Genomic DNA, 27700 nt, shown 5'->3' on the forward strand with positions numbered 1-27700 from the left:
CACCCTCCATTGGGTTCAAATTTATCTAGCACTTGTTCTGTTTAGAGAAGACTTCATTCATCATCTGCTTTCCTATACAAGTCAAATCTTGTTCTTGCATCACCTTAAAATCATATTTGATTTTGGCTCCTAAGCAGTAACACTTTATGGGAGAACCTTGTGGAGCTTCAGGTTTTCATGGATGTGGAAGATAATGATTTGAAGATCCCTCTCTATGGCAAAGTATCCTCTAGCACATGTAGAATAACTACAGAAATCTCTTATTGCATCTCGTTGAACCCAACAAATGCCCTAACCCCAAAGAGCCATCCTTGAGGTTCAAACTTTGATAGTTGTAGTGATGGATTCTGTCTTGGACTTTTAGAGGAAAGGAAGAAGGGTGAAGACTGTACAGCTGGAGTAAATAAGCCCATGATAACTCTGGATTTTCTTTTGGCTAATTAAGGGATATGCTTGCTACTATAAACTGGTAGGAGTAAGTAAGTAGGCTGCTCATTGATATTGTAGTTAGCTGAGAGAATTTAGCAAGCCTCAGAGGCACTTTATTTATTTGGGACAAGCTTCTAGACTAAATATCTGGACAGTAGCTTGTACTCTTACAACAGCATCTTGAAGAAGAGAAAAACTGTTCTGAGAAGTCTGTCCAGGTTCCTCTCGGCTTCTGATACTGAGGGCCTAAGGAGAGCTGGCATTATGATTGTAACCTTTCCCACCCAGATGGTTATAGCAGTTGCTGAGAGGTTAGATACCACCATAACCAGAGCCACCATAAAATCACTTTGCAGCTTGACTCCCTCTCACACCAGTCCCTTAGTAGAAGGAACCCTGCACAGTCTTATTCTGGGAGTATTATTTTGAGGCCAGGAGGAGGTCTAGTTAATAAATCCTGTCATGTGACTGTGAGGACTCCTCTTTGCCTTTTCTTAAGCAAAGGTTGTAGACCTCCCCAAAAATCTTTGAAATAAGATTATCATTTTCCCTATTGTAGCAGAACCTATCTATCTGTGTCATATATGTACAAGGAACTCAAGAGACGATTCTTGCCCTTGACAGAGAGGTGAAATCTATAATGGCAAACAGCGTGGGCAAGCATTGCTTTTATGTTCCGTGGGACAGTCTGTAGATGCATGCACAGCCACCTATCTTATCATGGCAGTGTTGGACAAACTGTAACAGTCCAGCAAGGTCCACATGACCCTCACTTTGGCCACAGTATTCCTGGTGCCTGTATCTTCTCATCCATCTGGTAGACCTCCTAAGAGCGCTCCCAGACTGGAAGAAGCTCCTCCATCAGCATCACATTCAGAGATACACCAGAATCTCAGCCACCTCAATCTTCTTGCATAAAGGCTGTCCAGCAGTGCTTCACCAGGAGCAGTGTTTCGTGTCAGGTTGCCAAGGTTATCTCCTGCCTAAGCATGCACTCTGTAGCCAGGTATACAAGACCAAGTGGAGCACAGAAATGGTGTGATTGAGACACACTGCCTCTGTCCTGCTAGTAGTGAAGTAATACTTTAACCCCCAGAGGTCAGTCATTCATAGAGCAGGGGTTTCTACCTGGGGGTCCCCTCCTGTAAGCCTTCATATGTGCCAACCTTTTGAGAAGCCACACCCAGGACTGTGGCCCCATTTAGAAATATTGTTTAGTTATGAAACCCCAGAGGATGCTCATCTAAGAAATCTTACTCTGAAGACATTTTTAAGAGCCCTTGCTTCAAGTTAATGCCCTCTGTAACCACAATGAACTGTGAGAGTATTAGCCTGCCTTATGTTCCTGGTTTTTGACAGACGTGCGGAAAATGTTCTCCCAACCTAATTCTTTGCCTTTATTCTTTACTTCATCCATGCCTGTTCAGCCCGGAAAAAGGGAGGACCTCTTTTGCCCTGTAAGAACTATTAGGATTTACATATATATTCATAAGACCATAGCTTGTAGAAAGGGAAAGAACCAATTGTTTTTAACTACTGTACTAACATGTACAAGACAGTGCTGTGTAAAAGAAATAATTCATTCTGGTTGTCAGTTCACCTTTATAGTATCCAAGTCCCCAAGAGTCATTCTCAAAATACAGCACGATTTCTCCTTTTGAATGTAGCTACTAAGGCAGTCGTAAAACGAATGCCATTTTTGAGACAAAGCTGATATTTTGTGGTGCAAACAAATCACATTTTAGAAGGTAATTGCCCACCTCCCAACTCCACAGAGCTTGCACAATATTTAAACAAAACTTGAGAACCCTCGAGTGCAGATGGCAAAATGGATTTCCCTTTTTTTAGTATGTCTGGAAAGGGAGTTGACACACCTGAAAGAAAACCTTTGTAAAGTGATGTGTTTGTTTTACAAGTACAGAACATGTTTGTTATTTTGTGAGTGTTGTTCATTATAATGGTAGTCATTAGTGGATACAGGCAATTAGATTTTTTTATATTCTTATCTGCTACAGATATCAGTGTAGTAGGACTTCAGAATTTTTATTATTTATAAGGCCTCAGAGAGGGAATGTTTAGCATCACTTCATGTAATTTATTTTTTTTTATTCTTTTGGCACAGTTTTGTATTAACCTGTCATATTTATTTACATATCATCCTAGTTGTGATCTAACATAGGATTTTAGAACATGCATGATTGTGGTCAGATTTCATTTTGTAAATATTGAATGTATAGTAAGTTTGGGCATGGAAAAGGGATTTTGACGTAAGGAAAAATCTATTTCTGGGCGATTGGCTCGTGTCGCCAGCGAAATATCCTTTAATCTATTATTTCTAGGGTAAATGTACTAACACATACCAGAGAATAAATAAATAAAGAAAAAGGTCAGTATAACTGACTCGCTCACTCTCCCAGAGAGTGTCGGTATGAACACTATGGCGAGTGAGACCACTACCACGAGCCAAATGCCAATAGAATTCTCCCACTACAAAATCCCCCAAGAGGAGAGCCGACCCACAGAGTGGGCAGCACCTACTACTACTACTCCATCCCATGCTGCCGACTGCTGCGCCTCTGGTGGCCATCCTGAAGTTAGCAGACAATCTTGGCGATGGGATGGGTAGGGCGGGATTTCGCTGGCGACACGAGCCAATCGCCCAGAAATAAGATTTTTCCTTACGTCAAAATCCCTTTTCTGGGCTCAGCTCGTGTCGCTGCGCGAAATCGTACCAGAGAAATAGCACAAGATTGTAAAGAAATTTAACAAAATATAAAAAGGTCTCAAATAAAAGATATAAAATAAAAATAAATCAATATAATTGCTAATAAAGATACATATACACAGTGATACAAAATAGAAATATTACTTTAATTTTTATACTTAATTCTAATAATATTTCTTAACTTAAGGTAATATACATATATACAGGAGAAATGGTAATCATATATGTACAAAAATGGTATCTGTGTAAAGCAATGTATCAAAACATTCTAAAGCAATTAACACAAAAGTTGAATAAAACAAATCAACAATAATAAAATATAAAGGAATGTATATGACTTAATATACAAAACCCGTAATCATTATAATAAGATGTATCTCTAGCATAAAAATAAGGAGATGACATCCACGAGATCAATAACCATCATCAAATGTGAGTGTCCCTAGCAAAAAAATAAGGGACACACTACATCATCATAAAAGCAGCTAAGACACAAGGTGACCGTAAATGAACAAGGCAGGAATAGACAAACTGTTGGGCGAGGCAGGTAGAAAGGAGGACTGGATCTTCTAATAAGGATTAGTGAGAGTCAGGAGAAACTATGTTCCCCGCTGCTACTGCTGAAATTTCAGAGCTTCCAAGGACTTTAAGTAATGACGTTTGAAACACTGTCGGCGATTTCCATCCAGTATACCTTTTTCAACTCATCGAAGTTCATATGTTGGAAATAGTTAATTGAGGTGGCTACTGCCCTGACATCATGTGCTTTTGGGAAAGAGTCAGGATTGGCTTGTTTAATGAAGTACAGGATTTGTTGCCTGATGCCTTTAATAGATAAAGTGCCACCTTTTTCTCTCTTAAAGAGAGGACCCGATGAGGATGAGGAGGTCCTAGATAGAAAGGCTCGTAAGGCTGAAACTGGGCAAAGAGATACATCTTGTGGAAGGGGTAGTACCTTCCATGGTTCCCACCTCATCAAAGGATCTTCATTCTTAGCTATAAAGCTACGTTCCGGAGAGAGTAGCACTTCCCCTGTGGGAAGGAACTGAATATGATCCGGATCTCTGGATAAAGCTGACAGTTCTGAAATTCTAGCTCCTGAGGCCAAGCTTAATAAAAACAGGGTTTTTTCTTAAGAGCATTATAAACGAGCATGTGTCATTATTGGTTTCTGAAGCCAGCTTTAGAACACCATAAAACGTTTAAGACCATGATACTGACGTAGGCCTTACAGTAAGGTCTTAAGTCTAGCACACCCTTGGGAATAGACAAGAAGTAGGAATCTGTCAAGTCTATGTTGAACCCAAATTGAAAAATCTTTTTCAAGGCTGACTTGTTTGTCGTAATTGTGCTAGCTGCTAAGCCTTTTTCAAATAAGGATCTGAAAAAGGATATAGCTGAATTGATTGTCATGATCCTAATATCTGATTCTTTCAGGAAGGTTGCTAACTTTTTGACAGCAGCATCATACTGTCTCAAAGTTGAATCTCTTTTATCGGATTCCAAGAAGAGAATATTCTGAGGGTCAATATTCGCATCCCTTTTCGCTGCAAACTTCATGAAATCCATAAAGTTAGGGTTTTGAGAATCCCTGAGGAAGCGAACACAGTCTTCGTTTGTACTGACTGGGAGAGCCTGGGATTGGGGATCCGAAGAGGGCGAAGACCCAGTTCTAGAATGAGAGGGTACCAATTGCTCTTCGGCCAGTCTGGGGCTACTAGAGCCACTTGACCCTTGAACGTCCTGAGTTTGTTTAAAAATTTCAACAGAAGATTCACTGGAGGAAAGACATAAATCTTCTCCCAGTTGTTCCGTCTAGAGCCAGGGCGTCCGTGGCATAGGCCAGAGGGTCCAGGTTGGGGGCCACATAACACGGGAGTTTGTGGTTCGCTTGAGATGCGAAGAGATCCACCTGTAGACCTGGAACTCTCTGAAGAATCCATTGGAACGAACTGTTGTCCAGTGACCATTCCGACTCTAGAGGTACTGAATCGGGATAGAGCATCTGCTATGACGTTTCTCACTCCAGCTATATGAGTGGAGGAGAGATGCCAACTGAACTTGTCCGCCAGGGAGAAGATGGCTACCATGACATGATTTAGATGACGTGACTTGGAGCCTCCTCTGTTTACACAATGTACTACCACTGCGCTGTCCAGGACTAGCTTTATGTGGGAGTACTTTGGCGGACGTAACCTTTTTAGAGTCAAGAACACTGCCATTGCCTCCAGTACGTTTATATGGAACTGACGGAACTGAGGTGACCACGTTCCTTGGACCTCTTGAACTGGGAATATCCTCCCCAACCGCTTAATGAAGTGTCTGTGTGGATGGTGAACCCTGGTGGAGGAAACTGAAGAGGCACTGACACCGACAAGTTCTTGACTTTCGCCCACGGCCGGAGTCGATTCTTTAGAATCAGAGGGACTGAGGACAATTTGTCCCCTGGACCTGAACATTTGCTCGTGAGCGCCAGATTCTGGTTAAGTCTTTCAGTTTGGCTTTCATTAGGATGTTCGTCACTGATGCAAACTGGAGAGAACCCAGGATCCTTTCCTGAGACCTTCTTGACGCCAGTTTTGTGACTCAGAAATTGCTTGACTGACTTCGCTATTTCCTTCCTCTTGGATGATGGAATCGACAGAGTATGGGAGGATAGATTCCATTGAATGCCTAGCCACTGAAAGTTTGACTCTGGAGTGAGTCTTGACTTGGTCCTGTTTATCTTGAAGCCTAGATATTCCAGGAACTGAATCACTTTCAGTGTTGCTCTGTTGCATTCCCTCCTACTGTTGATGCCCAGATCACCAATCGTCGAGATACGCTACTACCATAATCCCTGCGCTCAGAGTTGTTGAAACTTACTACTTCCGCCAGCTTCGTAAACACCCTGGGTGCTACGTTGAGCCCGAAAGGAACTACCTTGAAGGAGAATGTCTGGTCTCCTATCTTGAAGCCCAGATACGGACGGAAGTGTCTTGCAATAGGGATATGATAGTAAGCGTCTGTAAGATCGATAGAGGTGGTGACGGCCCCCACGGGGAAGTAAGGTCCGTACCTGCGAGATCGTGAGCATCTTGAACTTGTCGCAGCGAATGGCTAAGTTTAAGCGGGACAAGTCTAAGATTACCCTTCTTTTTTGTGAGCCTTTCTTTGGCACGCTGAACAAGCGTCCTTGAAATTTTAACCTTTTGACTCTCGCTATACTCCTTTCTGAAGGAGATCCTCCGCATACTCCGTCAGTTCCTTGGAAGGAAGTTGGCGGAAAGGTCTGGATGGAGGTGGGTTCGTTAACCAGCTCCAACCCAGGCCTTTTGACACAATGCTGTGAGCCCACTTGCTGAAGTTCCACCGGTGGCGAAAGTGAAACAGCCTCCCTCCTACCTGAAATTCCTCATTGGTTCTGGTAGCCTCCCCGGCCTCCTCTGAAATGTGTTTTTTCCCCTATTAAAGGGACCTCCCGATCCTCTCCCACGAAAGGATCGCTTACCTCTGCCTATCCCTTACCCGAGCGGTCATACTTCTGTGAAGCTTGACTCTCGAAGGATTGATTGTAAGCTGGAGAGAGGGCGTAAGAGGTGGAGGGCTGAGGCTGAGGGGAGATAACATAAATAGGCTGTGATTGAGCCTTTGAGGTGGAAGGTTGGGCTGTTTGCACTAAGGAACAGCCGGAACTTGCTGAGAAAAGGTTGGCTGCTGCTTTTTTCTGATAGGGCTGGAAACGTCTGGGTTTCCTTGACCCTTACCTCTAGCTGCTTGATCTTGCCGCCTCTTGGCCGTAAGACCCCAACGGTCCTTAAGGCTCTGGTTCAACCTCGTAGCCTCTGATTTGAACCTCCTTCACCATCGCTTCTGGGAAGAGTCTGCTCCCCAGATGCTCGACGCAAGTAACCTATTCGGCTCGTGCCGAATAGTTGCTTCTTGTAGGACATGCTTTCCTACAATTCGTCCTAGCAGTGGCAAACTCAAACATATCTGACTGTACCGTTTGAGTCAGAGATTTGGTCATAAGTTTGAAGAGCGGTTCTGAGACCATAGGCTATGGTAGCCACCTCGGTCATAGCCATGGAATTAATAGATCTGGCTAACCGTGATTCGGCGTCAAATTCAGCCTGAATAAGGCTATCTGGAAGCCTAGGTAACTTTTCACCAAACTACCAAACTGCTCCATAGCATGTCCGGTTTGAGTTTGCCAGCTGAGAAGGTGTTAGGTAAGTCTTCCAGAATTCTCCGGCTGAAGGAAGTAACAAAGATGTAGGATCTGCTTCCTTCAGTTGAGGCATGGGGTCCCCCTTCTGGCCGCTGGAATGGTAGACGTCGCGATCTTTGTCAGGAAAGGGAGCCGGGTACTCTCATCCATCGTAAAGATCGTAAACGGACTCTTGAAAGGTTGGATTTTCGTATTGGAACAATCCATGTCCTCTAAGACACCTGAGCCATTCTCTCTGAGCCTGGTCACGTGAATAGAGGACTGTCTCCTTTGGAACTTTATCATCCAAGTCATGGCTGAGGCGTGAGCCTTGCGTAGCCGATGAACGGAGGCTGAAGGTCTTCCGGGTAGAACTCGAAGTCCTCGATCCTCCGAGTTCCACATTCCGGGATAGAAATGAGTCCGTCTTGGAAGGGGGCGTATGACGCTACTCTCCAAGGGTTGTTCATTGAGAACGGAGGTAGAGAGTCATACGGGGGAAGCTGGGCTCCACCTGTATTGAAAGGTGGAGGAGAGGCTAGAGGAGCTTGGCTCAGTCCGGCTATAATGCTGTCTTGGGAAGTAATCCTATCCGACAACCGAGAGATCATTTGTTCCATGCTACTTTTCAGAGACCCAACCAGGTCGCCCACCTGTTGTAACAGACCAGCATTGGAGTCCAAAGTCCGGAGCTGCTGCGGAGGTGGAGGGGTGGCTCTGAATTGGAACCAAAGGTAGCGGAACTGACGACTCTGCCGGAGTGTGAGATCTCTCTCTGGAGGATTTACTCCTCGGGGACTTAGAGCCGGACCCAGAAGCTTTAGGTCTCTCTGCTCTGGGATTCCTAGCCGGAGACTTACGAGAGGAAGATGACGCCGAAGCCGTCTTCTTAGACGACGACGACGTCTTTGTCAAGAATTTCACTGCTTGACCCTTGACCTTGGGTCTAACTGAAGCGTCAGGAGGAGTATATAGTTCGTCACCCGTAAAGCCTTGGAAGGATGGAGAGGTTGCAGGAGTAGAAGAAACAGTTGCACCCAAGGGTATCCCTTGGGTGTCCACATTACCTACCTCGACCAACAGGTCGTCTACACCTACCATAGGTTCTACATTGATATCCAACGTCGCGACTTCCGAGGAGATGTCCTGGCCGGTGGTCAGTCAATGAGGCAGCCAGCTGTTGCTGGATAAAGGCAATAGTCGGGGCAGCCTCTACTGGATCGACGTATCCCTGTCGCCTTGCCTCCGGGGAAGATTAGTACCGCCAACCTTTTCTCCAGGAGTAGGGCTACCCTTGGCGGCGTTTTTCCCGAAACCGCCGACCCAGGCCCGCAGGGTTGCCATTGTGTGGTATCCCTCACTGCCGGCGCCCTGGAAGAGAGGGTATTGATTAGATTTTAAGAATAACTTAAAACTAAACTAACTTAAAGTATAACTTAAAATTATAGGGGCTATAAGGCCCCTTGAATTTACCTTAAGTTAGAGTGATTGATGTAAAACTTAAGCACTAAAACAGATGAGGACCAGCTACCGGAGATGGTATACTTACCCCGTCTAAAAGCTGGCTCACCAGATCGTAACATATGGTACAACTCTCCTGGTACCAGACCTGGCTGGCCCCAGTCCCCGTGCGGAGTCGCGCATGGAGCATGGACCCGGCAAACTTCGTGTCCACATGGGTCCTGAAGTGTGGCGGCGCATCCCGGATGCTCACAGTTGGTGGTCTGTAAGTGGAAAGACACATGAGTATCTTAAAAGAACATCACTTACAGGCTAAATAAAAAGGAGAAGAACTCCGTTGCATGCCGGAGCTCGGAAAAATTTGGGCATAGCCCCTCCCTTAATCGCCGCTGAAATAGGCTAAAATAAAAACCCCGGAGGTATCCGGTGAAACATGAAGGGAGGGGGTGGGGGAATGGTTTAAGGTACTTAAGATAAACTTAATAGTTTTAACATAATAGAACTTAAACCTAAAAGCTCGAACGTACCGGACTAAGTCCAGTGCGTGGCGGAGTGTATAGCTCAGTGAAACGGAGAGGTTAGAAGGGGACCGACTGTATGTACCGGTCCACCCGTGGGGTAGGACTAGCACCTTTCCGCTGGATGCCAGGTCTCCGGTTTGTAAAGGACCCTAGTAGATGGGAAGAGCAAGGGGCATACAGACTCGGGTGGCTATTAACGGAGCGACGGAGTAGTACGGAGAGGGGGGGGGAAAGGCCAGTCCCCCCCAGCTTACCATCCGACCGGGACCGAGAAGCCGGAGAGGTCGAGTCCAGTCTGGATCTGTCCCGTCCCTCTACCCCCCCCCCTCCGCCGGGGGGAGAGGAGGGAGGACGTGCTGCGGGTATGCAGAGCGAGCATGGGCAGGCCTAACCACCACCCCCCCCGACCCTATGGAAGAGCGGGAGGGGGGCAAGGTGACTGGGCAGGCGTCTGGCTGCCTCGTGATCACATAGTGACCACAGGGCGATAAGAACAACAACTAAGCCTAGGACCACAACCAATGATCAGAGAGATGCTATTGGGAAGCAACCGAGCTGAAAAGCGGTAACATAGAGGCCCAATGGGCCATGACTAGGCTAAGCGAGCCAGACGCCTAACTAACCTAACAATATCACATAAATATACAAAATGAATAACAAAATGAAAGAAAGAAAACAAAATAGTAGGAGAAAAAATCCCGGAGTGTACGACTAACCCGAAGGCAAGTCTACCACTCAAAGCTAGCCGAGGCCGATACTAATAGCCGTGGCTTAGGGTCCTGGATGGAAGAGCCTACATAAGGTAAAAGACATGCATGCATGACAAAACCGTGTAGACCTTACCCCCCCTAAACAAAGCGGATAATAAAAATAGAGCGTACAAAAGCCAGGGGAAGTTCTGGGTATGGGCGCACCCAGAACGGACCCACACGAGGCAGAACCATGCTGCCATGCTTCCGACCTAGAGACCGTATTTATACCTAAAAAACGGCAAATACGTGCTCAGGGCCGGAAAAAACCAATTAGCAATAAACATTGAGTACTTAACTTAGCTGCTGCGATGGCTGCACGCTCCATGGTAATAAAATCCAAAGGAAAGGGCACAAAAACACAGAGAAGAAAATGGCACGTGTGTCTCGTGTGCGCTAACTGAAAAGGATGGCCACCAGAGGCGCAGCAGTCGGCAGCATGGGATGGAGTAGTAGTAGTAGGTGCTGCCCACTCTGTGGGTCGGCTCCTCTTGGGGGATTTTGTAGTGGGAGAATTCTATTGGCATTTGGCTCGTGGTAGTGGTCTCACTCGCCATAGTGTTCATACCGACACTCTCTGGGAGAGTGAGCGAGTCAGTTATACTGACCTTTTTCTTATTTATTTATTCTCTGGTATGTGTTAGTACATTTACCCTAGAAATAATAGATTAAAGGATATTTCGCGCAGCGACACGAGCTGAGCCCAGAAAAGATAGAATATAACGAGGCTCTTTCAGGTGTAAACTGATCACAGATGTCTTCTAACATTGTCAATCATCTTTGGCTGTGGGTTTAAAAATCTGACAAAATTCCAGCATTTAATTGGTGGTTTTGTTACATATCTAGCTTTTTTTTTTATTTTACCATTTGATTTTTGTCATGATGATCACTCGGTATCAAGCTTATTACTGACAGTATGTATTTAAGTTTTGTGTTCATATTAGTGTTGGTGCATGGATATCCCTTTGCCATATAGACTTTTTGCCAGACTAGCTCAATATCATGAGCACAGTTTTTCATATGGTATCTTCTGATTGTTCTTCACTTCTGGCAAGCTTTTTTTCATTATTAAAAAAAGGTGTCTGCTTTCATTTTGTTGAATGAACAGTCCAACTTTAATATCAGTATGTACTTGTTACTTGATAGCGGAAATAAACCTTGCAGCATTGTATTTCCATTTTTATGTCTCATTAAGTTTAAACATTTAATTCTATCTCTTTGGGGCTTTCCTAACATATATTTAGTAGCCTACATGAACTATCCCTTTCTTGTTTTGAGCAGTATGCCACAATGACTTTGTGTAAACACAAAGAGAAAACCAAAATCCTTACAGTTTAAATTCAAAAGTGCTTTTGGTCACATATTTTATTTTGTGAGAGCTTCAGTCTATTTTTCAATCTACTGGACATTAGAGCCATATGTGAATTTCTGTCTACTGTACTTCTCTATTTATTCTTTTACTTTTAACTGAAAAAACACAATTGACATTTAAAATATAGTTTAGTATTATCAAACTTCTTTGCAAAAGATAAAATATGAACTAAAAAAATCTTCATTCAGTTATTACTAAAGTTTGAAAGAGGCCTATGGGGGTCTGGTGCAAGCAGAGGTGACTTACAAACGAGGCCTAAAGAGCCTCTACACTAAGTGAGTACTGTATTAATTTTCCACGGAGTGGCTGGCTCTTTTACAAGTAAAATGGTAGTACGTTACTGTTTTTAATTTTCTTTAGATAAACTTATCCTGAGTTTTCAGTTTACACTGCATTATGATGCAGCCTTCAGCACTCTTTGTGTTTAAACAGGATCTTTGTGACTAGATTGGCTGACAGGCAAGAAAAATACAGTTCAGTGTTGTACATGTTTGCTTAACATAGTTCATTAACAAAATATTTTATGTCTGCAGTTTCAGTTAGCACTTATCACTTTGTAACTGTAACAAAGTTTATTTTTTATAAGTACAATTCTTTAGATACTATTAGTTATAATTTTCATTCATTGTTTTACTCTCATTAGAGAAAGTTCAGGAACTGAACCAAATTAATAAAAAACGACTTTGATGGTATGTAGTCTAACCACAAAAAGTATCAGTATTCTTGGTATATATACATACCATTTAAGAAAAAAGCCTATTCATTCATCTTACTCTTACTAATTAATTGTCTGGCAGAGTGTCTATTTGTCTAAGAAATGTATGTGTTTTTTATCACTGTAAGTACAGTACATTACAAGACAGTGCATAATGTAAAGATAATTTAGATCCGCACATTAGTATTCATGGTTTAACATTCCTCTCCTCTCACCTGAGCCCTTGCTGATGTTTTTCTGCCTCATGTGTAACTCCTTGATAGGTCCAAGGAGGTTGGACACAGCTCATTTTCAGGTTGGGTGTGGGGTTCTGGACCCTGTCTGGCTCTGGGATCAGCTGAGGCAACCATGCTTAGACCACGTCCAATAGAAGAGTTGGCAGGACTAAGGATTGTAGATATATCTGCTGGAGATTCGCATGCTCTTGCCTTAACACATGAATCTGAGGTGAGGTTAAGAGCCATACAGTTGTTTCTCAGTGGTATTAAATTTTAAGTTGATTCTGCCCTTGCAATATAATACCAGGATTAGTTTTGAAATTATAAATATTTTGAGATAAGGTAATTATATATACGTAAAGTGTTTTGCTTATTCTTAAAGGTATATGCTTGGGGTTCCAACACAATGGGTCAGTGTGGCCAAGGCCACACTTTATCTCCTATAACTCGACCAAAGAAAGTTATGGGTCTTGATGCTGCTGTACACCAAATAAGTGCTGGCACTACACATTCAATTGCTTGGACAGCCATTCCTACTGATAGGTATGTCTGATGTTTTAATCTAAAGTATTTTGTGTAAATAATAATACTCTGTTGATGTCTGAGTGTGCAGTCTTTGAGATTGCATACCTGTAACAGTCTACATTCTAATCTTCATATATAAGTTACATAATTCAAAATATTGTGGTCATAAGTTTTTATAAAATAAAACTTATTTCTGGGCTCAGCTCGTGTCGGCCTATGAAAGGATCCTTAATATCATTCTTTCTAGGTAAAATTAATCTAAAATTACCAGAGAAAAACAAAATTAAGAAAATGTCAGTAAAACTGACTCGCTCACTCTTAAAAAGAAGTGTCGGTATGGTAATAGGGGCGAGTGGGAATCACTACCACGAGACATTCACCAATTAGAACTTCCAATCAGAATCCCCTTAAGAGAGAGCTGATACCAACGGGCGATGCAGCCGCTACTACTACTACTAGAGGACGCCACGGACAGCAGCGCCCCTAGCGGTCATCCTTAATTATTAGCGCTAGCGTCAAGACGCATTATTTTTCTGTGCTGTGCTAATTTCGGGATTTATCCTATTCTTCACCATGGAACGCTCTGCAATTGCAACGGCTCAAGTTAAGTAACTCATAAGTAATGTTTTTACCACATTTTTATCTTCCGGGTACCAGTATTTTCCTCTTAAGTAGGTCATACGGTTTCCCGGTTGTCTCGTGGTGGCGCCATGCTGCCTCGTTAAGAATTCCCGGTCCTCCATACTGGGACTTCTTATACTTATGGGCTTACTATGTTACGTTCATTGTCTTTTACATCGAGTTTTAGCCAGTTTAGCCCCCCTACCATCTCTCTTAGTTTTGGTATTTAGGGCTATTACTCTTATTCCCGCCCAGCATCCCGGCTCTTGCTCTTCATCGGCTATCGCTGGCTCCGAGTAGGCTTCTGTTTCTTGGAAACAGTCTGCCTCCTCCTGGGCTTCTTTCTCTTTACTAAAGTGTCTTTTCCATCTTTTCGATGTATATATTATATTTAGGGTGTTAGGCTAGCCTAGGTGCATGTTCCTTGTATTGGTACAGCCTGGTTCACGTGGCCCTCCCACGGTTGTGTTGCTCGCGGCCTAGGCCACTTGCGGTCACGTGTTCCATCGCACCTTACCCTGCCCCTGCCCTCCCTACCTGGTATAGGGAGGGGCTGGGGGACCCCTTGGTTGTCATGACCACCTCAGTCGCCTCTCTCTCCCTCTCTGAGGTGGCCAGGGGTTCCTCCAGCGGGGGGTATAGGGCGACCAACTCATGAGGTACCGGGTCTCCGAGCGGGTAGTCGGTGAGGCGGGGAGGAGTAGGCCATCCCCCCCCCACCCCCCCCCCCTCTCTCCCTCCCGCCGTGTTACGCCGAGACCTTCCTCCCCCCTCCCCAGTTGCTCAGCCACCTTACCTCGCTATAACGAAAGGAGCCTTCCGTCGCAGCCGGGGCACCTTTGGTTATAGGTTACTGGCTCCGCCAGCGGGCGGGGTGGGGACTACTAGTGGTCGGTTGCTTGCCTACTATATCCTTACCTCTCTCCCCCGCTACCGGAAGGGAGCTTGCTTCTTACCCGTGCACTCTTCTAGTAGTCGGGTGGGGAAAGGTTTGTTATTATTGTTATTTTAAGGATATACCCTAATTTTACGATGAATTGTTTAATTTTATAATTTATATATCTACCATCCCCGCCTATTTTTTACGTCGTGGTTTACCATTACCACTCCTGGTTGGTTTCTTTTTGTGTCCCCCCCCCTCCCCGCCATCAGCGGAGCTATAGCCTAGGACACCCCCAACCACCTTGTTACCACACGTATTATGGCGGGGCTCTGGTTTAATCTAACTTTATCGCTCCGCACCAGCGGAGCAACTGTTAGGCTGTAAGTGTTTTCCTGATACTCATGTATCTTTCCACTTACAGGCTACCAAACTGTCAGGTCCTTTGGTGCAACGCGACGTTGTACGACCCCTGCGGCCACGATGAGTGCAGGTCTCACCGCCCCTTGTGCCACGTCATTTAATGAGATGATCGTCTGGCACCCAGAGCCTGCGCCATCTGCTACGACCTAGTCGGTCAGCTGGGAGATGGGGTAAGTCCATTATAGGCTTCCTTATCATTTTACTAACAACTCTTAGTCATAAGTTTGTTATCCCCGTTCGCCATTAGAAGCTCATCTCGCCTTTTCTTTCAGGCTACTGGTGTGAGGGAGGTCGCCCTCGCCACCCTGAAAGCGTGGGTGGGAGGCTTCGGGAAGAACGCCGCCAAAGGCCAGCCGTACGTCCTGGACAAAGAAGCTGGCCGTCCCAGATCTTCCCTGCGGGCAAGTCAACTGGGTATGTTGACCCCTTGTCCGCAGCCCCTCTGATAGCCTCCATCCAGCAAGATCTCCAGCAATCCTTTGGGGTCGTAGCTTCCCCCAGGAGTCGGTCCCGGACGTCGCTGCCCTGGACCTAAACGTCGAGCCCATGGCGGTAGGGGCAGAGGATTTGTTGGTTGAGGTAGGTGTGTCGGGCGCCCAAGGTCTTTCCTTGGGTGCTCCTGGATCTTCTCCTGTCCCTTCTTCGAGCGCTTCTTTCCAAGGCTTTGTGGGATCTGAGATCCCTACCCGCTCTCCCGCTCTCTCTGTACCCCCAAAGGTGAAGGGACAGAGAGAACCGAAGACTCTAGCTAAGAACCAACTTCTAGGAAGTCGTCTTCGTCTTCTTCGGCTAGGAAGTCTTCGACTTCCTACGCCGACGCGGTGAAAGCCAAGCCGAGTTCTTCTCACTCGAAGAGCTCTAGAAGCAAGGCTTCTAAGGAGAAGGCTCGCGCTCACGCCGAGCCAATGCCTTCTCCTGCCTCCACCGCTTCCACTCCGGCAACGCTGGTGGGAGGAGCAGGACCTAGCACCTTTGATCCCACTGCTTTCTCAGCAGTGGTGATGCAACAGGTGGGCGAGTTGGTTGGCTCGCAAGTCTCCGCCCTGGGGACGAGATCGAGCAGATGTTCGCACAATTGTCGAGCACTCTGTCTCAATCAGGCCAATCCATACAAGATCTCTCTAACAGGGTTAGAGAGAATGAGGACCGAGTAGCTGGGCTCTCTCAGGTCCCTCTTCCAGTCTCCCCAGTGCCAAGCACTGGCATTCTCCAACTCCCGCCATACGACTCTCTGCCAGCTTTCTCCATGGAGAATCCATGGAGAGTAGCTGCCTACGCTCCTTTTAAGGATGGGATGATCTCTATCCCGGAGTGTGGAACTCGGAGAATTGAGGACTTCGAGTTTTACCCTCCGGGTCTGACGCAGCCTTTCATCGGTTATGCTAGGCTGACTGTAACGGCTCTTACTAGGGAAGACAAGATCTCTAGAGAGTCTGTTCTATACAGTAGGGATCATGCCCAGCGGGAATGGGTTCACTGCCTTGAGGACTGGGAGTGCACGAACACTAAGCTCCAGGCCTATAAGAGTCCTTTTACTATTTTCGCGACGGAAGAGGAGGCTTCTCTTCCGTTTCGCCACGAAAATAGTAGAGAAGACCTTCAGGCAGTCCCTCAAGGATGAGCCCATGCCACAGTTAAGGGAGGCGGAGGCAGTCTACTTCTCCGCTCTTCCCGGCTTTCGGAGAATTGTGGGAGAAACTTGCCAGCTACGTTCACGCTTGGTAAGCTCAAACCGGACTGCGCCATGGACCAGTTCGGCGAGAAGCTGCCAAGGCTGCCTGATTCCCTGATTCAGGCAGAGTTCGACGCGCGAACCAGGTTTGGCAGGTCCCTCAATTCTCTTGTAATTACGGAAATGGCTGCTCTATCATATGCGACGGAACCGTTGTTTAAGATATTGGCAAAATCCCAGTTTCAGACGGTCCTAACAGATGCTTTCGACTTCTTCCAAGCTAGGAGGAATTGCCGAAAGCACGTTCTGCAGGAGTGTACTATTAGGCACGAGCCTAATAGACTCTTAGCTTCTAGCATGTGGGGAGCGGATCTCTTCCCAGAGTCCGCTGTTAATGAAGTGCACCACGAGGCTGCTAGGCTCAACCAGAGCCTTAGAGCTAGGTGGGGTATTTCGTCAAAGAGGAAACAAGAATCCGTCCCCACTGCTGGTAAGAAACCGAAGAAGGCTGGTAAGAGGTTCCAGCCGTATCAGAAACAACAGCAAAACAGCAGCAATTTGTGCAGGCCGTCCCGGTTACCCAACTGGGACACCTGCTAGTTCGAAACAGAACCAGCCCATCCTCCTGTTGTCTCCTCAATCACAGCCGTCGACCTCCTACGCAATCTCGCCGGCCTTTTAACCCTACATTTGAGGCTCAAGGCTACAAACAAACCGAGAGGTAGGGCGAGAGGTTACTTTCGCCAGCGTGGCGCAGGAAGGGCGACAAGGAGCAGGCAGTTTCAGAGGAGGGCGTGGTGGTCAACCCGCCATCAACAATGAGCTCCCCGGGTAGGAGGGAGGCTGTTTTCCTCTTCTGCCACAGGTGGGGGTTCAGCAATTGGGCACAGAGCATAGTGTCCAAGGGATTGGGTTGGAGTTGGATCAAAGATCCGCCTCCAATCAAATCATTCCACCAAATACCATCAGAGGAATTGACAGATTACGCGGAGGAACTCCTTCAGAAAGGAGCTATTGCGAGAGTCAAGCATCTAAAATTTCAAGGTCGCTTATTCAGCGTGCCAAAGAAAGGCTCAACAAAAAGAAGGGTAATCTTAGACTTGTCAAAGCTAAACTCTTTCATTCGTTGCGACAAGTTCAAGATGCTTACCCTCTCGCAAGTAAGGACCTTACTCCGCGTGGAGCCGTCACATGCTCCATCGATCTTACAGACGCATACTATCATATCCCTATAGCCAGGCACTTCCGCCCATTCCTAGGATTCAGGCTAGGAAATCACGTTCTCATTCAAAGTGATGCCCTTCGTCTGATGTAGCCCCCAGGGTATTCACGAAATAGCAGAAGTGGTTGTACAGCAATTGAGAACTCAGGAATCATGGTAGCAGCATACCTCGACGATTGGTTGATCTGGGCACCAACCGTCGAGGAATGTCTCGAAGCCACCAAAAAGGTAGTTCACTTTCGGAACATCTGGGGTTCCAGATAAACAAAACGAAATCCAGACTTACCCCGGAGTCTCGTTTTCAGTGGCTGGGAATCCAATGGGATTTGTCTTCCCACAATCTGTCAATTCCAGTGGCCAAACGGAAGGAAATAGCAAAATCTGTCAGGGCAATTTCTCAAATGCAAACAAACATCAAGGAGAAAACCAGGAGAGAATCCTAGGGTCCCTTCAGTTTTGCTTCGGTAACAGATATCCTCCTGAAAGCAGGCTAAAAGATTTAAATCGAATTTGGCAATCGAGAGCAAACACCAAATCTCGAGACAAGTTGTCAGTAATCCCACAGATCCTCCGCAATCAACTCCGTCCATGGTCAAAAGTAAAGAACTTAGCCAAGAAGGTACCCCTTCAATATCCCCTTCCAGTGTTAACCATTCACACGGATGCCTCCCTGTCCGGGTCCGGGTGGGGGGGGATACTCTCAGTTCCAACAGGTTCAGGGGACTTGGCTCAGTTCAATTTCGCCAGCTTCACATAAACGTTCTGGAAGCAATGGCAGTATTTCTTACCTTGAAGAGACTGCTTCCTCCGAAGAAGTCTCATCTAAGGCTAGTTTTGGACAGTGCAGTGGTAGTTCATTGCATCAACAGAGGAGGGTCCAAATCCAAGCATGTGAATCATGTCATGATAGCCATCTTTGCCCTAGCAAACAAACACAAATGGCATCTGTCTGCCACTCACCTGGCAGGAGTAAGAAAGTGATAGCAGACGCTCTGTCCCGGTCAGTTCCTCTGGAATCAGAATAAGGTCTCTAGACGACGGGTCATTCCAGTGGATAAGCCTGAGAGTCCCAGGTCTCCAAGTGGATCTCTTCGCCTCCACAAGCGAAACCACAAGCTCCCTTGCTATGTGGCCCCCAACCTGGACCCTCTGCTTATGCCACGGAGCGTCGTTGGATTGGAATCAGTGGAGGAAATTTATGTTTTTCCTCCAGTGAATCTTCTCTTGAAAGTCCTAAGCAAACTAAGGTCTTTCAAAGGGATAGTAGCTCTGATTGCACCGGACTGGCCCAAGAGCAACTGGTATCCTCTTCTTGGAATTGGGCCTCCGACCTCAACGGATCCCCAATCCCAAGCTATCACAATCAGTACAAATGAGGACTGTGTTCGCTTCCTCAGGAATTCTCCAGACCCTAACTTTATGGACTCATGAAGTTTGCGGCTAATAAAGATGCTAATATGATCCACAGAATATTCTCTTCCTAGAATCAGATAAGAGAGAGTCAACCATTAGACAATATGACTCAGCTGTAAAAAATTAGCATCTTTCTTGAAAGAATCGAACACTACAACCATGACAGTTAATCTAGCTATATCCTTTTTCAGATCCTTGTTTGAGAAAGGTTTAGCAGCTAGCATATTACCACTCATAAATCGGCTTTGAAGAAGATCTTTCATGTAGGTTTTCAGATAGATCTGACTGAATCTTATTTACGTCTATCCTAAAGCCTGTGCTAGACTTAGACCTTCTCAAAGGCCTACTGCAGTTTCATGGTTCTTAAATGATGTCCTCAAAACTAGCTTCAGATACTGACAACTCGTCTTGTACATTCATAATGCTCCTGAGAAAGACATTATTCTTATTAAGCCTAGCTTCAGGAGCTAGAATTTCAGAACTGTCGGCTCTATCCAGGATGCGGGTCATGTGGAATTCCTCCCATCAGGAGAAGTTCTACTGCTCGGATCGTAGCTTTTTAGCCAAAAATGAGGATCCTCTTGCAAGATGGGCCCTTAGAAAGTTACCCACTTCCCCAGGATCCTTCTCTCTGCCCAGTATCAACTCTTAGAGCCTTTCTATCTCGTACTTCATCAAGATCCTCAGGTGCTCTCTTCATGAGAGAAAAAGGTGGTACTTTGTCAGTAAAAGGAGGTAGGCAACAAATCCTTTACTTCATTAAACAAGCCAATCCTGATTCATTCCCAAAAGCACATGATATCAGGGGAGTAGACACCACAATCAATTAATTACTTTCAACATATGAACTTTGAGGATCTTAAAAAGTATACTGGATGGAAATCCCCGACAGTCTTTAAACGTCATTATCTAAAGTCCTTGGAATCTTTAAAATTTTCAGCAGTAGCAGCGGGAAACATTGTTTCCCCTGATACTGTTTAGTAGTCGTAGTATAGATCCAGGTCTCCTTTCTACCTACATCATCCAACATGCCTCACCCTATCGCCATGCTACTCGGATATCCTAGCCTTAGCCGCTGAATCATATAGTGGATTGTCCCTTATTTTTTTTTTTTTGCTAGGGAACATCCACACTTGTACTGATGGTGTACTTCAGTGTACCTACCCTTATTTTTATGCTAGGGTAGGTGGACACAATGTGTTTGTATATTTTGTAAATATTTTCAAGTAAATTCTTTTGTTTATATTACACTGCATCATTGTAATTTACTGTGATTACTGTTTTTAAGTACTTTAATTTACTAACGTTCTGTTATTTTACTGCTTAGTATAAGTTACTTTAAGTACTTAGTTTTGTATGCTGTAATTGATTTACTTTGTATTATATCCATCATTTTACAACTGCTTTTCATTTGTTTCCTTTTTTCCCATCTTGTCTGTTTCTCTGGTACTCTTTCATAGGCCGACACGAGCTGAGCCCAGAAAAGGGATTTTGACGAAGGAAAAATCTATTTCTGGGTGATTGGCTCGTGTCGCCCTATGAAACCCACCCTATATTGTTTTCCCCCCCCCATGCAGGACAAGATGTTTTTAGATTAAGGATGTCCGCTAGGGGCGCTGCTGTCCGTGGCGTCCTCTAGTAGTAGTAGTAGCGGCTGCATCGCCGTTGGTATCAGCTCTCTCTTTAAGGGGATTCTGATTGGAAGTTCTAATTGGTGAATGTCTCATGGTAGTGATCCACTCGCCCCTATTACCATACCGACACTTCTTTTTAAGAGTGAGCGAGTCAGTTTTACTGACATTTCTTAATTTTGTTTTTCTCTGGTAATTTTAGGATTAATTTTACCTAGAAAGAATGATATTAAGGATCCTTTCATAGGGCGACACGAGCCAATCACCAGAAATAGATTTTTCCTTCGTCAAAATCCCTTTTTTCATTCAAAACCCATCAGACATAAATAACCCAAATTGCCATTACAATGTCCCTATTCACACCAATATGGAAGAGATAATAGAATGATGAGTGACAGTTTGCACATGCTCCTGATTGCAACCAGTAGTAGATAAGAACTTAGCTCATTATATTGTGTGAAAAGGTTGTGTGACACAAGAATGAGGGGATGGGAGATGGTCACTTTCATATGTGATTGATGGGTTTGTATGAAAAGTATGCTTTATGTTGTAAAGACATTATTTGTTGAAAGCAAACCCATCAGGAGTTGATGGACACAGTGACTACTCAAGGACAGAGATCAGGACCCAAGTGCCCCAGTTATAGTATTAGTAGTTGGAAACCTGGAGGGGAAACCCATTAACCATTCAACTAGTATGGAAATGCACATAACCTTAGAACTCCATATGAAGATGCATCAGATGACTAAAAGGAAGTAGGTGGAACATCATCAGCTGTTGGTAAGGCTTGATCAACTGTGACCCATGGTCTAGTAAATACAAACTCATCCTTTATGCATAAAGCCACATGTTAGAAGAGAGCAGAAGTGGACTAGCATATCAAAAGTACCTGCATTAATATGTTCTCATTTGCTGTCACTCAAATCTCGGCAGTTTATTTCTTGAAAGCTTCTTTTTAAGCACTAAGAATGGCCTGCCCTGGCCATATTCATAGAAATATGCTACTTCTGCTGGTTTGGAAAGGAACTTGAGTTTTTCCTTTCTAAACCCTTTAATTTTTGTTTCATGGTAAGGTCAGAGAGCATTCACAAAAGAATTTGAGACCTTTTACTTTATCAGATGGCAGGGCTGTCATTCTATCCTGAAGACCACTAGTTTGGGTCTGTATAGCAAAGTCAGGGTCAAATGTAGTAGAGGCTTTCTCAAGTTGCACAATTGAACAGGGTTAATGAGATCAAATATGAAGGTTCTCAAAATAAGACTCTGACTCCCTTAACCTAATATTTTATTCACTTAATCTTACAGTATGAAAACTTATTTATTAACCTTATCAGTACATTTCACCAAAACCTATCCTCCTATACCTTAACGTAATACTACACGATCATAAAAGAAAAACTAAACCTAATTCCTAATTTTTTAATATTGTAATGACCATCTAAGAATCTTTTCTCTAATAATCTTAATCCTTATACTTTTCCCCACATAGACAAGAAACACTTCCATTGCTTGAAAGATAAGTCTATCATGTCCACATGGGATTGTCCAGGAAATGTTATTTGAGAACCAAAATGTATTTTCCTTTAAACAGAATTCTTTGTACAACTTCATGGTAAGCCTAATTCACACCCTGATTTCTCTTGAAATGTTTGTTTAATGTCCTTGGAATACTACCACCTCTATCACTTGCCAGTGGTTTGCATTATCATTATTCACTCTGTTTCACACAACTGTTTTGTAATTAATACTTGCTGTACAGGTCTGCCTCCAGCTTCCAACAGTCTCTTTAGGCTTCCACCATTGGGTTCTGATAAAGGGGAGCCAACTAATCCACTCTATTGCCCTCAAGCAAACTGCAAGGAAAAGGGAGAAAAAAAAAGAAGCATGAAGAATCACCGTAGCACCTACTGACAGACACAAACAGTACATATAAATAAAACAAAAGTTCAATGGAAGAAAAATATAAGAAATCTAATGTATTCAGCCTACCACACTATGACCTGCAGGATACCAGCTCTTAGTGTGTGACAGTACTAGAGAGACCAAGAAGCTCCCTAACACATCTGGAAGAAGCAAAAGTCAGCTGGAATACGGTCCTCAGTGTATACGGAGTTGTTGAGAGGTTTTGTGCATGGCTCTGGACAAGATGCAAAGAACCAAGGAGAGATCCCATTTAGATGATTAGATAGCTCAGTAAGGAGAACTGCTTGAAATATTTGAATAGCCTCCTGAGGTCCCTGGAGACTGACTTAAATTCCTTGAATCTCTAAAACCTTCAAGAGGGTTGCCTTGTGGCATTTAATTTTGCAGGCATAAAGCTGCATCAAGTCAAGAATGAGGGTTAAAGGACAAAAAATGTGAGAAATTGCTTTGGCAGTGACCTAAAAAAAGACTTGTGTTTTAAGATCTTGTTTGATAATCTTAAAGAAGCCTGAATTTCTGTAGAATATGCTGAATATGGCTGTTGCAAAGGCTTCTTCCATGATGGATGACAGCAGTACTACTTTTACAGGGACCATAGAGGAGCAGTGAGAATCATTTGTATAAGTCTGAAGGATTCCATCTCTGATATGATCTTCCTCAGCTTATTGGGTAGAAGGAAAGTTTATATACATTGAGTCTGTCCCGGCTGTGTAGCATTGTGTCTAGCCTCCAGGCTGCTGGACCATATTACACTGAGAAGTATAAAAGGAGCTTGTAGTGCAAGCTCATGGCATGTCCTATTGTTACAGACCCAGATCCGCTCAGGTTCTTTATTATAATAAACAAGAAGGATTCAACACCAACAATTGAAACTTGGGGTATAAATATAGAAAGAAACTCAAACAGAACAGAAGTTTTACAAGCTTATTCACAACGATAAATGCAGAATGGTTTCTCCTATTTACATAACAAAATTAAATCTGTGTGAAAAGAGGGAAACAGTGCAGTAATGAAATACTTGCTGGCCAGGTTAGCAGCTGTAGAAATCAGTGTTTGAAGTGAGGGCTTCTCAAAAGGGGACATTAGAAACTTCAGACAGCTTCTTAACTTCGTACTGCAGGAAGAAATGTTTTAGTCATGAAACTTGAAGGGCGGGTTACTCCTCAAAACTACATGTAGGACATTTCTTCTCTGAAAGGGTTTCTCAATGTCGGGATCTCTTTCTCTCTCCAACTACGGACGAATTTGTTTCCGTTCCCACTCTCTCTCGTGCGTCCTTTTCCTCTCTCATCCTTCGTCACTTCATTCTCCTCTTATCTCTGATGATCTGCGACAGGAACTTTTTAGAAGGCTTTCAACGAAATGTTACATCATAATATGCACCGTTTCTAACGACGGCCGCATGCTGGAGTTCCACAATACACCTAAGTATTCTCAAACAATCATGAGGACAGACACCTCCAACACGTGTGGGAATGCGTCCTTGCTGCAGACCTACTCGAAGAAGATACATTTTCCTTTCCCTTAATATATGTTTCTTCACTATTGAGCGATTGCCATGACACATTCCCCCAAAAGAAAAAAAAAAAAAATGAAATCAACTGATTTTTTTTTTTTTTTTTAAAGAGAAACAAGAATCAAACAATAGGGGAACAATTCTGCATAAAGCTTTAACTCAGTTAAAACAGGCACACTTCTCCATTCACTAACCCACTTGTGCAAAAAAGAGATTTTTTGGAGGAGTAAATATTCTATTTCTGGGTGATTGGCTCGTGTCACCCTATGAAAGTATCCTTAATATCATTCTTTCTAGGTAAAATTAATCTAAAATTACCAGAGAAAAACAAAATTAAGAAAATGTCAGTAAAACTGACTCGCTCACTCTATAAAAGAAGTGTCGGTATGAGAATATAGGCGAGTGGGATCACTACCACGAGTCATTCACCATTTAGACCTTCCAACATAAAATCCCCACCAGAGAGAGCTGATACCAAAGGATGATGCGGCCGCTACTACTACTACTACCGACGCCACGGACAGCAGCGCCCCTAGCGGTCATCCTTAATCTATGAACATCTTGTCCTGCAGGGTGGGTAAAAGAAGACAGTGGGTTTCATAGGGCGACACGAGCCAATCACCCAGAAATAGATTTTTCCTCCGTCAAAATCCCTTTTTTTTCTGGGCTCAGCTCGTGTCGGCCTATGAAAATATACCAGAGAAACAGACAAGATGGGAATAAGGACAAATGAAACCCAATAGTAAAAAGGAGATATATATATAGTGAATCAGAAACATTACAGTATACGTACAAACCAAAGTACTTAAAGCTAACTTATCCTAATACAATGGCATGATAAAGAAAGCAATCAATATAAAGTACTTAAAAATTAACTTATATTAGATATAGTAAATACATATAATGTAATGGCAAAAAACAAGGAGTGATTCACTTAAATAAGATATTTACAAAATATACAAACACATTGTGTTCTACCCTAGCATAAAAATAAGGGTAGAAACACTGAAGTACATTATATGTACATAATGTGGATGTCCCTAGCAAAAAAAATAAGGGACAATCCACCAATATTATTCTAAGCGGCTAAGGCTAGAGTATTCCGAGTAGCATGGCAATAGGGTGAGACATGTGGACGAGGTAGGTAGAAAGGAGACCTGGATCTACTACAACTACTATGCAGTATCAGGAGAAACAATGTTTCCCGCTGCTACTGCAGAAAATTTTAAAGATTCCAAGGACTTTAGATAATGACGTTTAAAAGACTGTCGGTGATTTCCATCCAGTATACTTTTAAGATACTCAAAGTTCATAGTTGAAAGTAATTAATTGAGGTGGCTACTCCTCTGATGTCATGTGCTTTGGAAAGAATCAGGATGGCTTGTTTAATGAAGTAAAGGATCTGTTTGTCTGATTCCTTTTACTGATAAAGTGAAAACCACCTCTCTCTATAAAGAGAGAACCTGAGGATCTTGAGGATGTACGAGATAGAAAGGCTCTTAAAGTTGATACTGGGCAGAGAGAAGGATCTTGCGGAAGTGGATGACTTTCCAGGAGCCCACCTTGCAAGGGGATCCTCTTTTAGCTAAAAAGCTACGATCCGGTGAAAGTAGAACTTCTCCTGAGGGAGGAATTCCACTAGACCCGCATCTCTGGATAGAGCCGACAGTTCTGAAATTCTGGCTCCTGAAGCCAAGGTTTAATAAAATAACGTCTATCTAAGAAGCATTATAAAAGTGCAAGACGAGTTGTCAGTATCTGAGGCTAGTTTGAGGACATCATTTAAGAACCATGAAACTGCAGTAGCCTTTGAGAGGGTCTAAGTCTAGCACAGGCTTTGGGAATAGATGTAAAGTAAGAATCTGTTAGGTCTATTTGGAAACCCAACTGAAAGATTTTCTTCAAAGCCGATTATGAGTAGTAATAGTGCTAGCTGCTAAGCCTTTTTCAAACAAAGATCTGAAAAAAGGATATAGCTAAGTTAACTGTATGGTTGTGTGTTCGATTCTTTCAGGAAGGATGCTAATTTTTTTAACAGCTGAGTCATATTGTCTAATAGTTGACTCTCTTTTATCTGATTCTAGGAAGAGGATGTTTTGTGGATCAATGTTAGCATCTTTGTTAGCCGCAAACTTCATGAAGTCCATAAAGTTAGGGTCTGAAGAATTCCTGAGGAAGCGAACACAGTCCTCATTTGTACTGATTGTGACAGCTTGGGATTGGGAATCCGTTGAGGTCGAAGACCCAATTCCAGAAGCAGAGGATACCAGTTGCTTTTTGGCCAGTCTGGAGCAATCAGTGCTACTAGTCCCTTGAAAGTCCTCAGCTTGCTCAAGACCTTCAAAAGAAGATTCACTGGAGGAAAAACATAGATTTTCCTCCACTGATTCCAATCTAACGACAGGGCGTCCGTGGCATAAGCCAGAGGGTCCAGGTTTGGGGGCCACATAGCAAGGGAGCTTGTGGTTCGCTTGTGAGGTGAAGAGATCTACTTGGAGACCTGGGGACTTCCGGCATATCCACTGGAATGACCCGTCGTCTAGAGACCATTCTGATTCCAGAGGGACTGACCGGGACAAGGCGTCTGCTATCACATTTCTTACCCCTGCCAGGTGAGTGGCGGACAGATGCCATCTGTGTTTGTCTGCTAGTGCAAAAATGGCTATCATGACATGATTCACGTGTTTGGATTGGACCCTCCCCTGTTGATGCAATGTACTACTACTGCACTGTCCAAAACCAGTCTTAGATGAGACTTCTTCGGGGAAGGAGGAGTCTCTTCAGGGTAAGAAATACTGCCATCGCTTCCAGGACGTTTATGTGAAGCTGGCGGAACTGAACCGACCAAGTCCCCTGAACTTGCTTGAATTGAGAATATCCCCCCACCCGGACAGGGAGGCATCCGTGTGAATGGTTAACACTGGAAGGGATATTGAAAGGGTACTAATTTGGCAAGATTTTTCACTTTGTCCATGGACGGAGCTGGTTGCGAAGGATCTGTGGGATCACTGACAACTTGTCTCGAGATTTGGTGTTTTGCTCTGATCGCCAAACTCGATTTATATCTTTCAGCCTTGCTTTCAGGAGGATGTCTGTCACTGAGGCAAACTGGAGAGAACCTAGGATTCTTTCCTGGTTTCTCCTTGATTTTGTTTGCATTTGAGAAATTGTTTCACAGACTTGACTATTTCTTTTCTTTTGACCACGGAATTGACAGATTGTGGGAAGACAAATCCTATTGGATTCCTAGCCACTGAAAACGAGACTCCGGAGTGAGCTGGATTTCGTTTTGTTTATCTGGAACCCCAGATGTTCCAGAAATTGAACTACCTTCTTCGTGGCTTTGAGACATTCCTCGACCGTTTGGTTGCCCAGATCAACCAATCGTCGAGGTATGCTGCTACCATTATCCCTTGAGTTCTCAACTGTTGAACTACTACTTCTGCTACTTTCGTGAATACCCTTGGGGCTTACATTCAGGACCGAAGGGCATCA

General features: G+C 44.1%; 2 protein-coding genes across 2 annotated transcripts in view; both read left to right on the top strand.

Annotated features, from left to right (window-relative positions):
* Nucleotides 1-27700, top strand: part of LOC135226952 (probable E3 ubiquitin-protein ligase HERC1) — a 448279-nt gene that overhangs the window by 302962 nt on the left and 117617 nt on the right. The gene's annotated exons all lie outside the window — the stretch shown is intronic.
* LOC135226908 (probable E3 ubiquitin-protein ligase HERC1) overlaps nucleotides 1-27700 on the top strand; it is a 46540-nt gene that overhangs the window by 1694 nt on the left and 17146 nt on the right. Inside the window, exons 2-3 of the mRNA XM_064266592.1 lie at nucleotides 12425-12608; nucleotides 12762-12922. Of these exons, the coding sequence (XP_064122662.1) occupies nucleotides 12425-12608; nucleotides 12762-12922 (345 nt within the window). The remainder of the gene's footprint in view (nucleotides 1-12424; nucleotides 12609-12761; nucleotides 12923-27700) is intronic.

Source organism: Macrobrachium nipponense, chromosome 15 (assembly GCF_015104395.2).
Source record: "Macrobrachium nipponense isolate FS-2020 chromosome 15, ASM1510439v2, whole genome shotgun sequence".
Taxonomy (NCBI): Eukaryota; Metazoa; Arthropoda; class Malacostraca; order Decapoda; family Palaemonidae; genus Macrobrachium; species Macrobrachium nipponense.